Genomic DNA, 11770 nt, shown 5'->3' with positions numbered 1-11770 from the left:
CCTCCCCCTACCCCCACGCCCCTCCGTACATCTCCCCTCCACACCATCAACCCTCACACTTCCCCTCCCCAACTTTCCCCACCGCCCTCCACTTCCCAAGCTCAAGGTGGAGGGGTCTGGGGAGAGCTGCTGAGCTCTTCTCTTTGCTCCTTGCTTTCTTGGCTTGGACGGTCCCCTTAAAACCGCTCTTTCACCCCCCACCGCAGGTGAGTTGCCCCCTCCCCAGGCAGCCGCTCCCCAGCAGAGGTTAAAAGGCCCCATCTGCCTCCATCAGGGCGCTGAGCCTTGGGGTCATCACGGGCGCCGTCCTGCGGAGCCCGCCCACCCCAGGCTGGAGCTGCATGCATGGGGACGGGGGGCAGGATGAGGTTGCCACCCCAGCATCGGGCACCACCCCACCCTGAGGAGGCACTCACAAGCCGACATAACAGGGGCGGTGCCGGGCAGGGGACCTCATGGGCTTGTGGTCTCTGCGGCTCCAGTGTGGTGGGGGCCGCCTCCTTCACCCACGCCCCAGGTTCACAGTATTGCCATGGGCATCCGATGCCCCTGCTCACCTGGGTCCGGTGGGTTCCCAGCAGGTTATTTTGCCCACAGAGCCCCTCTTTCCCCAGGAAGGAAAATATAAATATAAAAACGCACGCTGCTGTGGCCAGGCACGGTGGCTCACTCCTGTAATCCCAGCACTTTGGGAGGCTGAGGCAGGCAGATCACTTGAGGTCAGGAGCTCGAGACCAGCCTGGCCAACATGGTGAAACCCTGTCTCTACTAAAAATACAAAAATTAGCCGGGTGTGGTGGCGCATGCCTGTATGTAATCCCAGCTACTCGGGAGGCGGAGACAGGAGAATCGTTTGAACCTGGGAAGGAGAGGTTGCAGTGAGCCGAGATGGCACCACTGCACTCCAGCCTGGGTGACAGAGTGAGACTCCATCTCAAACAACAACAACAACAACAAGAATGCACGCTGGGTTCGCCTCCTGGATGGCCCCTGCCCTGGGATCTGTCCTCCCTCTGGCCTTACACTGTCTGAGCCCAGGGACAGCGGGCAAGTCACCTCTCCCCTGTGAGGAGACACCCCCCCACAAGCCTCCTTCCTGTGAACCTTGCCTCTCTCATCTAAAAACCCTCACCTTCCTCATCTAGAAAGCGGAAATCCCTCCTGCCTCGGATTGTTTTGGGGATTTTTTTTTTTTTTTTTTTGAGACAGTTTCCCTCTGTTGCCCGGGCTGGAGTGCAGTGGTGGGATCTCGGCTCACTGCAGCCTCAACTTCCCAGGCTCAAGCGATCCTCCTGCCTCAGCCTCCCGAGTAGCTGGGACCATAGGCAGGCACCATTACACCCGGCTAATTCTTTTTTTTTTTTTTTTTGGTAGAAAAGGGATCTAGCTCTGTTGCCCAGGCTAGTCTCAAACCCCTGGGCTCAGATCTTCCAACTTCGGCCTCCCAAAGTGCTTGAATTACAGACATATGTTGGAAAAAAATCCAACTAGTATGCCCAGCCCAACGCTTAGCAAGCAGTAGGTGCTCAATACTGGATCGCGCCCTTCCCGTTTCTCTCCCGAGAGCCGCCGCGGCCCAAAAACAGAGGCGTCCCCTTACCACCAGGGGGCAGTGTTTCCCCTCTCAGCTCCGAACGGGACCCGGGGCCTCACGGCGCTTTCTGGCGGGGCCTGGGGTCCCTGCGCTGCTGGAGAACCCCCGGCACGGCAGGTCCCATCCGTTAGAGGGGCTCCGGCCTCGGGGTGCTGGGAGGGGGCGTTCAGGGAAAGTGAGGCCGTGCAGCACAGGGGCTCCGCCCAGGGACTTTGGCAGCCCCGACTTTCAGACCCGGCCCTGCACTTCCGGGCGCTGGCCTCCTGGAGTCTCCGTGTCCTAGTTGACGGAGCTGATAATGGCAGCCCGCGGGCAGGGCAGCCCCGCAGGGAGGGGTGACCTGGCCGGGGCAGGATTTGGGTGCTCCTGGCTCCCCTCGCCAGATGCCACCTTACCCGCCCCAACGGGAGGCAGGAGGCTGCTGCTTGCTGTGTGATTAACACCCAGCCAGGGCGCGTTGGTGTCTGCGCCAGAGATCTTGTCCCGCCAAACTGGCTGTAGACAGTCACCGGCAAGAACGCCCAGCGCGCTGGAGCATCAGGCCAGCTTGGGCAGCAGGGAACACCAGGAACGCGCAACCCAAGACGAGGTGCTGGGCCCAGCTGGCAGACACTTCCATTTAATGACTAAAAATCACACATCTCGGGTCTAGGAGCACACACACACACACACACACACACACACACACACACACACACACGGATTCCCCATCAAGGGGACATTTGCAGTTTCCAAACCTTGAAGATACTGAAGGGACCAGAAAGTTCCTTTGAGTGGCTGGTCACCCAAAGCTCCCGGTCCTCCACCCACAGCCCTTTGGAGGGACTCAAACCTTGGGAGGAGAAGGCTGAGCTTCCTGTGGGCCCCTCCCACCCACACCTGAGCCAGAGAGAAGACTGCAGCAAAGACATCCAAAGCCAATGGCAAGGGAAGCGTCAGCGGGGGCAGAGGAGCCAGCCCTGTCCTTGGCTCACCCAGCTTCCACCATACAGGAACCCAAGACCCCAGCCTTGCTTCCACAGAGAACTGGCAGGGGTCCCCTGGCCTGGCCATCACAGGGACTCACATGGGAGCCTTTTAAAACTCCAGATGGTGGCTGAGCACAGTGATTCATGCCTGTCATCCCAGCACTTTGGGAGGCCGAGGCCGGTGGATCACTTGAGGCCAGGAGTTCGAGACCCTCCTGGGCAACATGGTGAACCCCTGTCTCTACTAAAAATACAAAAATTAGCCGGGTATGGTGATACGCGCCTGTAATCCCAGCTACTCAGGAGGCTGAGGCGGAAGAATCGCTTGAACCCGGGAGGCGGAGGCTGCAGTGAGCCAGATTGTACCACTTCACTCCAGCTTGGGCAACAGAGCAAGACTCTGTCTTGGAAAAAAAAAAATACAGATGGCCAGGCTTGCCTCTAGATTGGCTGGGCCAGAATTTCTGGGGTGAGTCTGAAAAGTCTGCATTCTTAGCCCGGGATTCAGATGATCATTAGGTTTGGGAATCTTAAATAGAGTCTCCCTTCTCTCTTTTCACTGTTAGGGAGGGAGAGGGAGTGATGTTTTTGATGCTCTGTTACTTTAGCTGAAGGATTTTCTATCAGTCTTCACAATCTGTCTTGAAATGGTTCCCATCAGCCACTTCGTGCAGGAATCCAAGGGGCTAAGAAACATACACACACACATACACATACACACACACACGGGCACACACACAGGCCCACTGTGCCCAGAGACCCACACGCGCAGCAGGCTGCCAGGAAACCAGGACTCAGGGCCCACCACAATCTGGAAGGAACATCAAGTCCCCAGGTATAGCCACGGCGGCTCTTGGCCCATGGTCTGGTGGCCAAGGAGGCATCAGCTGCTGGTCACAGGTGGCGGGCCGCTTCCCAGAGGATCTGCAGAGCCATGGAGGCGCAGGGGAGCTGGGCCAGGGTGTAGGTCACGGAGCGGATGGGTGCCCGCAGCTTCCCCAGGTAGGCCACGGTGTGTACCACACGGCCCAGGAGGAAGACCAGGAAGTGCATCCAGGCGACAAAAGGGTTAGGACCCAGAAAGGAGTAGACAAAGCCCAGGAAAAGGAAGGGGTAGATGGTCTCCATGTCGTTCCGGTGGGCCCTGGGGAGACAAGAGGGGTGCGGTCAGCCAGGTATTAGCTTTGGGGCCATAGGCCCTTTTGAGAGTGTCATGGAAGCTGGGGGTGCTTTGACCCACTGGGGGTCATTTCAGGCATATCACACACTCAAATCCATTCACGGCCAGGTCAAGGAGATGGATACCCCAGAGTCCAGAAGAAGGCAGCTCCAAGCTTATGCTTGCAAGCAGCTGAGGCAGCGAGGCCACGTCATGGGCTGGGAGTCAGAGGGCTACTGGTCCAGGATGCTCTTACCATACCTCTATGGCTTGCCAGGACCCCACTCCTGCCATACTCTCCCCCGCCTTCCTCTCTAGCCCTTGGACACCAGGCAGGAAAAGTGGGACTCAGAGGTGCTGAGAGCTTTACAGAGCCAACGAGTGGAGGAGCTGGGATTGGAACCGAGTTCTGACTGGAGTTTGTGCTCTTTACCTCCAGGGCAGGGCTTCTCTGAGTCAGGCCTGAGGTCATCCTCCTTCTGAATGCAGCTTCCTGGGCCCCTCCCGAGTAGAAGGGGCTAGAGCCCAAGAGCAGGCCTTTGAAATGAATGCCGGGCTCTCTCCTTTTCCCCCTAAATCTAACTACCACCTGTCCTTTCAGGGACAATCATAACAAGATCCGCTCCCACTCACTGGAGCCAACTGATGGCCAGCCCCCGGTGAAGCTCTTCATTTTACATATCCTTTCCTGCCTCTTTTTCTGTTGAAAGGAATCAAGCATGTGCATATGTGTGGCGGGGGCGGAGGGGCTCTGTATAACCCCACCATAAATAAATGACCAAGAAAGAAAACTCAGAAAACTCACCTACTTCTGCTGGTTCACATTTTCCAGACTTCTACTAATGGCCGGCTTCCTTTATGAAGGGTGGGGAGGTTGAGTCCCATAAATTAGAGACTGAATGAGCAACTAAACCCATAGATTGCCACATTGGAAGCTCAAATAAACAGGAATTCAGTGCCCAGGCCATGACCTCCCCCAAGGACAGGCCACGCGTGTAAGGTGCAGGAACAGAAGCATGTTCTCTGGGCCTTCCTGCTGACATACATTCCACCAATAACACCGTCTCCTCGGGCCAGGCCCAGACTAGCAGCACTGAGTGGGGACCCGCTGCAGGATCCTCCTCTTCCCTCCCACTGGCAAGATGATTCTTGGGCCAGTGCGATGGTGTGTGGGCCTGACCAAAAGGAAAGAGGGGGCCTGGAGTGCTTGGCCACCACACACTGTAGGAAGCTCTGCAGCGTGCCTGGGGTGGGGGTGGGCAGGGAAGGAGACATCTGTGCAGAAGCCTGAATGATGAGAAGCTGGCCCTGCAGGGGAAAAGCATTCCAGGAAGGAAGACCAGTGTGTGCAAAGGTCCTGAGGTCACAATAAGCACAGCATGTTCAATGTGCAGAAAGGTGAGCCCATGGCTACAGTGCGGTGCACAAGAGGGAGTGAGGCAGATAAGAGAGGGAGAGGAATTCAATCTGAGTGTACAAAACTCCTGTAAACCCAGCAGGGCCTAGATCTTTCTCAGGCCAAACTCAGGACACAGCACCTGGCATCTGGGTCCCCATATCCCGAGACTGACATGAACCCCTCTTCTTCTTTTCCCCCAGATCCTGACCTTGCAACCCAGACACAAGGAAAGCAAGTCTGTGGCAGGGCAGTTCTCACCCAGCGGTGGGGAACACTGTGGCCTGCCTGTGTCTGTCAGAGGCTGGCTCTGGATAGATCCTGGGGTACTGCCCTCAGGGAAGACATAAGAGGGAGATTACAGACTCACGCCTGTAATCCCAGCACTTTGGGAGGCCAAGGCGGGCGGATCACCTGAGGTCAGGAGTTCGAGACCAGCCTGGCCAACATGGTGAAACCCTGTCTCTACTAAAAATACAAAATTAGCCAGCCATGGTGGTGCATGCCTGTAATCCCAGCTACTCAGGAGGCTGAGGCAGGAGAATCACTTGAACCGGGCAGGTGGAGATTGCAGTGAGCTGAGATCATGCCATTGTACTCCAGCCTGGGCAAAAAGAGGGAAACTCCCTCTCAAAAAAATAAATAAATAAAATAAAAGAGAGGGAGAAACCAAAGACTGGGGCCACCTCCCTGTCAAGTAAGTCCCTTACCAGGACTGATGAGGAAAGGCAATAGGTGTTCCTCCAAAATCACTCCATCCTTGGCCGGGTGCAGTGGCTCATGCCTGTAATCCCAGCATTTTGGGAGGCTGAGGCTGGTGGATCACTTGAGGACAGGAGTTTGAGACCTACCTGGCCAACATGGCAAAATCCCATCTCTACTAAAAGTACAAAAAAAAAAAAAAATTAGCTGGACATGGTGGTGTGTGCTTGTAGTTCCCAGCTACTCAGGAGGCTGAGGCAGGGAATCACTTAAACCTGGGAGGTGGAGGTTGCAGTGAGCCAAGATCGTGTCACTGCACTCCAGCCTGGGCGACAGAGTGAGTGAGACTCTGTCTCAAAAAAAAAAAACAAAACATAACAAAACAAAAATCACGCCGTCCTCTGGCAATCGAGCTGTGGGTCCCCACATCCCCCTACAGGCTGATTAGAGGGACACCCTTGGAAAACCCATTTTTGATTATGTCCCAAAATGAGGTCTGCCTGTCACAAGTGATTCACAAGGGAGTGCCACCTGGATGAGGAGTTTTGTAATGTTTATTTGAAAGTTCCAGGAAAAGCACAACCAGCATATGCAACTCGTTCACTCAGCTATTCCTTAAAGTATGTGTTGATATTTTAAGAGTAAGTCCTTTGGGAGGCTGAGGCGGGCGGATCACGAGGTCAGGAGATCGAGACCATCCTGGCTGATATGGTGAAACCCCATCTCTACTAAAAATACAAAAATCAGTCAGGCGTGGTGGCAGGCGCCTGTAGTCCCAGCTACTCGGGAGGCTGAGGCAGGGGAATCTCTTGAACCCGGGAGACAGAGGTTGCAGTGAGCCAACATCGCGCCACTGCACTCCAGCCTGGGCAACAGAGTGAGACTCCGTCTCAAAAAAAAAAAAAGAATAAGTCAATGTTTGGAAAGCTGTTAAGAGAATCATGGTACAGATAGTTCACAAACATAGCCAAACCCTGAAGAGTGGGTGAAGGAAAGAAGTTGGGGAACACAGGGTGGGAAAGGAGGAACAAGACGGGAAGTTCATGGCAGACGTGGATCCTGCTCTGCCTGGCATGTCTGCAGGCTGGGGAGGAGCAGGCCTTGCAGAAAAAGCGGGGACTGAGCCCCAACTTCTATTTCCAGCCATTGGGCAGCAATTCAGCGGTCACCAGCGTGGGAGGAGAGGTGGTCAGGAGCTCTGACTGTCAGCCCCTGGGGCTGGCCCGGCCCTCCCTCACTCGTCTGGTCTGTCTCAAACCGCAGAGGGGCCCCTCCGAGGCCGCAGTGGCCAGGGACAGGGAGCAATGGAGACACCAAGGAATGATGGAAGAAAGCTCACCTCCCTCCTCCCACCTCCAGGCTCCAATCCGAGAGACATGGAGGCAGGCACGTACCACAGACATGCTCGGGTGAAATGCATCATTCAAATAATAACCATTTTTTTAAGGTAAAAGCCACCCAAAGCAAATTCCTACTACACTGGACTTGTATCGCCTCCTGCAGCATCAGGCCTGCCCTCACCCTCCACAGAGTTTTCCACACCAGCTGCATTTTCCTGCATAGGTGACAGCGGTGAGGACAGTGATCCCCAGATGGCCAGGACAGGGACAGCTGCTGGCCGCTCCACAGGGTCTCCTCTTCTCTCCCCCAGCCCTGCTGGCATCCACGGTGGGACCAATTTCCTTGACTTTGTATCGGGGTTGACGCAATGCAGTGCCTGCTTTGTTTCAAAGGCAGGTATACAAGACAGTGAAATCGCCTTCCCGTAGAGGGACAGCCTCAGGAGCAGAACCGAGAGTGCCAGGCCCCTCCTCAGAGTGCCAAGTGAGTGAATTCCTGGAAAGTGCTTACAACACTCCTGGACACTGAGTAGGAAGATCTTTTTTTTGAGACAGAGTCTCGCTCTGTGCCCCAGGCTGGAGTGCAGTGGCGTGATCTCGGCTCACTGCAACCTCCACCTCCTGGGTTCAAGCGATTTTCGTGCTTCAGCCTCCTGAGTAGCTGAGACTACAGGCGAGCCCCACCACACCTGACTAATTTTTGTATTTTTAGTAGAGACGGGGTTTTGCCATGTTGGCCAGGCTCGTCTCAAACTCCTAAGCTCAGGTGATCTACCCGCCTCAGCCTCCCAAAGTGCAGGGATTACAGATGTGAGCCACTGTGCTTGACTGAGTAGGGAGATTTTAAGCAAGCCGCCATCTCCTCCATCGCCATCACCAGCCCTGTCCTGGACACCATCGCTAAAGCTCACTTCACCCTCTTGGCTTTGCCAGACTTTCTGACTGCCCTCAGATGCTCCAGCCAAATGAATCGAAAGCACGTTATGGGGCTGGGTGTGGTGGCACACACCTGTGATCTCAGGCTGAAGTGGGAGGATCACTTGGGCGCTGGAATCAGCCTGAGCAACGTAGCAAGATCCCGTCTCTACAACAATAAAAATTTAAAAATTAGCCAGGCATGGTGGCACGTGTCTGTGGTCCCAGCTACTCAAGAGGCTGAGGTGAGAAGATCGTTTGAGCCCAGGAGGTCAAGGCATCAGTGAGCCAGGATTCCACTGCACTCCAGCCTGGGCGACAGAGCAAGACCCTGTCACAAAAAAAAAAAAAAAAAAAAAAAAAAGACCGGGCGAGGCGGCTCACGCATGTAATACCAACACTTTGGGGAGGCCGAGGCAGGCAGATCACTTGAGGTCAGGAGTTCAAGACCAGCCTAGCCAACATGGTGAAATCCTGCATCTACTAAAAATACAAAAATTAGCCAGGAGTGGGGGCAGGCACCTGTAATCCCAGCTACTCAGGAGGCTGAAGCAGAAGAATCACTTGAACCTGGGAGGCGGAGGTTGCAGCAAGCCGAAACCACGCTATTGCACTCCAGCCTGGGCAACAAGAGTGAAAGTCCATCTCAAAAAAAAAAAAAAAATTTTTTTTTGAGTACTTCATGGTGCAGCCGGAAGGGAGTGTTAGGCTGGAAACCTCCAGTTCTGCTGTGGTGCTTATTAGCTCCATGGCCTCAGGCAAATCTCTCTCACTCTCTGGGACTGCGTTCACTATGTACAAAATGTACATGCTGGATGACATCTAAGGGACTTCTAGGGCTGACATTTTGGGACCCAATTTCCTGACAAACCAGTTCACTCAGTTTAAGTCTATATGCTCCAAACAGAAATGCTCCAAGCTTAGGTCGCACGTTTGCCTCTCTTCTTTGGGACCACACAGGTAACCCCTCCGTGCAGTTCCACACACCCAACCTCAGATTCTGGCCCAGACGCACATTGCCGGGAACTCTGGATAGGTATCCTGAAAAGGTGGCTGGTCCCTGGCTTCTCCCAGAACTAGGCTCACATTTGGACTCCAGCATGTGCTAACCTGCAAGGCAGATTTATGCTCCAAGAACCAAGACTGAAGTGCTTTCCTATTTGACAGAAGGGTGACTCGAATCATACCATAAACCCTGGTCTAATATTTAACCAACTTTTGCTTCCAGGTGGTCTCCCCCTTCGGGTTCCAGCCAGTTCTCCGGTAGCAGACGGCAGGATATAGAATTCTCTTAGTTCTGCACACTCAAGTTTCCATGAGGTTCTGTGAAATCAGGTGGCAGAGGAGGGGCCCAGGGGACCCAGGCACTCCCCAGGTCTGACTTGGGCCCAGTATACAGTCGGCCTCCAGTAAGTCCAAATGGCTATAAAGTATTATTAGATAAGAGGCGCTCAGAAAGTGCTGAAATGAATTTCAACCATTGAAACCCCAGTACTGTAGATGATGGGTTATTTTGGGCTGGGCGCAGTGGCTCACGCCTGTAATCCCAGCACTTTGGAAGGCCGAGGCAGGTGGATCACCTGAGGTCAGGAGTTTGAGACCAGCCTGGCCAACATGGTGAAACTCTGTCTCTACTAAAAAAAAAAATACAAAAATTAGCTGGCGTGGTCACAGGTGCCTGTAATCCCAGCCACTCGGGAGGCTGAGGCAGGGGAATTGCTCGAACCCGGGAGGCAGATGTTGCAGAGAGCCGAGATCATGCCATTGCATTTCAGCCTGGGGGACAAGAGCGAAACTCTGTCTCAAAAAAAAAAAAAAGATTGGTTAGGTGGAAATGTCTCGGCGCCACCCGGGTCTATTGTCTCTCCATGGGGCATGGTTTCAGTCAGTAAAAATAAACCAAGTATCTGTAAGGCCACTTGGCCACTCCTGTGCCACATTGTGCCACATGAAAGCTTTGCTACATAAAACCTCTGCAGCCTGGGAGGAGCCAAAACGCATCCTCTTGGTGGCTGCTGTGAGCTGGCCCCGGGTGACCCACCGTCCTGGCCTCCTGCTGCCTGGACAGCTCATCCCATCCTTCTCCACTGTCCAGGAGGGCCGCCACAGCTGGGGACAAGAGTCACCAATGGAAGTCATGTATGGAGAAGGCTTCTGTTCCTGAAAGTACAGCCAGTGCTTAGCACAGTGTCTTGGATGTAGTAAGTGCTAATGGAGAGACGGGCCTCATATGAAGGATTTGAAAGGGTAAAATAGCAAGGAATTTCACTTCCTACATGACACAGGTCTGTAATTTTTTTAAAACCACAAGTGGACATATTATTGTCAATGGCCAAGAAAAACATAAGAAAAAAAACCCACAGACTTTCTTTCAAGTGAAAGAAATTTGTATTATTTAAATGACAGTGTCCCACCCATTTCCGCCTGTGATGCAGGGGAATGCGTTGAGACCCGTGAGACAGTTTGTCTCCGGCCTCAGCCTGTCCAGCTCTCCGTCCTCCCCACTTCCCCTTCAGGCTCTTCCGATGACCCCAACCCCTGGAGTGCCACCGCCTCACTCTCCAGCTAACTGGTAAAAGATGGCAGAGCAGAAACTGCCAAAAAAATTTAATATTGACTGTGATTATGTGAAATTAGCATTTAGTCTCTGAGGGATTTTACGAAGCCAGTTTTTTAAGAAACTTTTTTTTTTTTTTGAGATGGAGTCTCGCTCTATCCCCCAAGCTGGAGCGCAGTGGCGCAATCTTGGCTTACTGCAACCTCCGCCTCCTGGGTTCATGCCATTCTCCCGCCTCAGCCTCCCGAGTAGCTGGGACTACGGGCCCGTGCCACCATGCCCGGCTAATTTTTGTATCTTTAGTGGAGACAGGGTTTCGCCATGTTGGCCAGGCTGGCCTAGAACTCCTGACCTCAAGTGATCTGCCGGCCCTCGAAAATGTTGGGATTATAGGCATGAGCCACCACATCTGGTCAAGAATAATTTGTTTAGTAACATTTACCAACATGGAAAGTGTTCGCAAAATAATGTTAATAAAAGAAAATCAGAACTCCAAATTGGGTGTACCTAATGCATGCCTAATTTTATGGAAAATATTTAGCTATAGAAGACAAAGAGGAGAGAGATGCAAGTGTGAACTGTGAATAGAACTGTGAGTGGTTTTCCTTTCTGTCTCTGTGTTTTTTCAGTATTACCCAAATCCTCTGTAATGAGTTCTGATTTTTATAATGAGGAAATTCATTTTAACTGACCAGGGGGATGTTAAGCATATGCAAAGATGTTCAACTTCACTAAGAATAAAGAATTGCAAAGCAAAACAAAAATGTGATATAAATTTTCACCTATCACCTTGGTAGGAATCCACCCAAATATGCCAATACAATGAGTTGTCAGTTGCATTGTCAGAGGGATGGAAAAATGGCTCCCACACCAGTAGTGAGACATGATTTTGTTGCATCCTGCGGTTTTGCTCACACATACCCATAAAGGCAAATGAAAAAAGTGTTGAGGCCGGGTGCGGTGGCTCATGCCTGTAATCCTAGCAGTTTGGGAGGCCGAGGCGGACAGATCATCTGAGGTCAGGAGTTCCAGACCAGCCTGGCCAACATAGTGAAACCCCATCTCTACTAAAAATACAAAAATTAGCCAGGCATGATGGTGCACGCCTGTAGCCCCAGCTACTTGGGAGGCTGAGGCAG

The 11770-nt window shown here is 53.1% G+C and overlaps 1 protein-coding gene across 1 annotated transcript in view; it reads right to left on the bottom strand.

The window, feature by feature from the left end:
* Positions 1-2197: 2197 nt before the first annotated feature.
* PTGES (prostaglandin E synthase) overlaps positions 2198-11770 on the bottom strand; it is a 39005-nt gene continuing 29432 nt past the window's right edge. Inside the window, exon 4 of the mRNA XM_003822363.5 lies at positions 2198-3706. Coding sequence (XP_003822411.2) covers positions 3457-3706 — 250 coding nt within the window. The 3' untranslated portion in view covers positions 2198-3456. The remainder of the gene's footprint in view (positions 3707-11770) is intronic.

This window comes from Pan paniscus, chromosome 11 (assembly GCF_029289425.2).
Source record: "Pan paniscus chromosome 11, NHGRI_mPanPan1-v2.0_pri, whole genome shotgun sequence".
Classification (NCBI taxonomy): Eukaryota; Metazoa; Chordata; class Mammalia; order Primates; family Hominidae; genus Pan; species Pan paniscus.
Note: the sequence above shows the minus strand (reverse complement) of the source record. Positions and strands in the feature narration are given on the sequence as shown.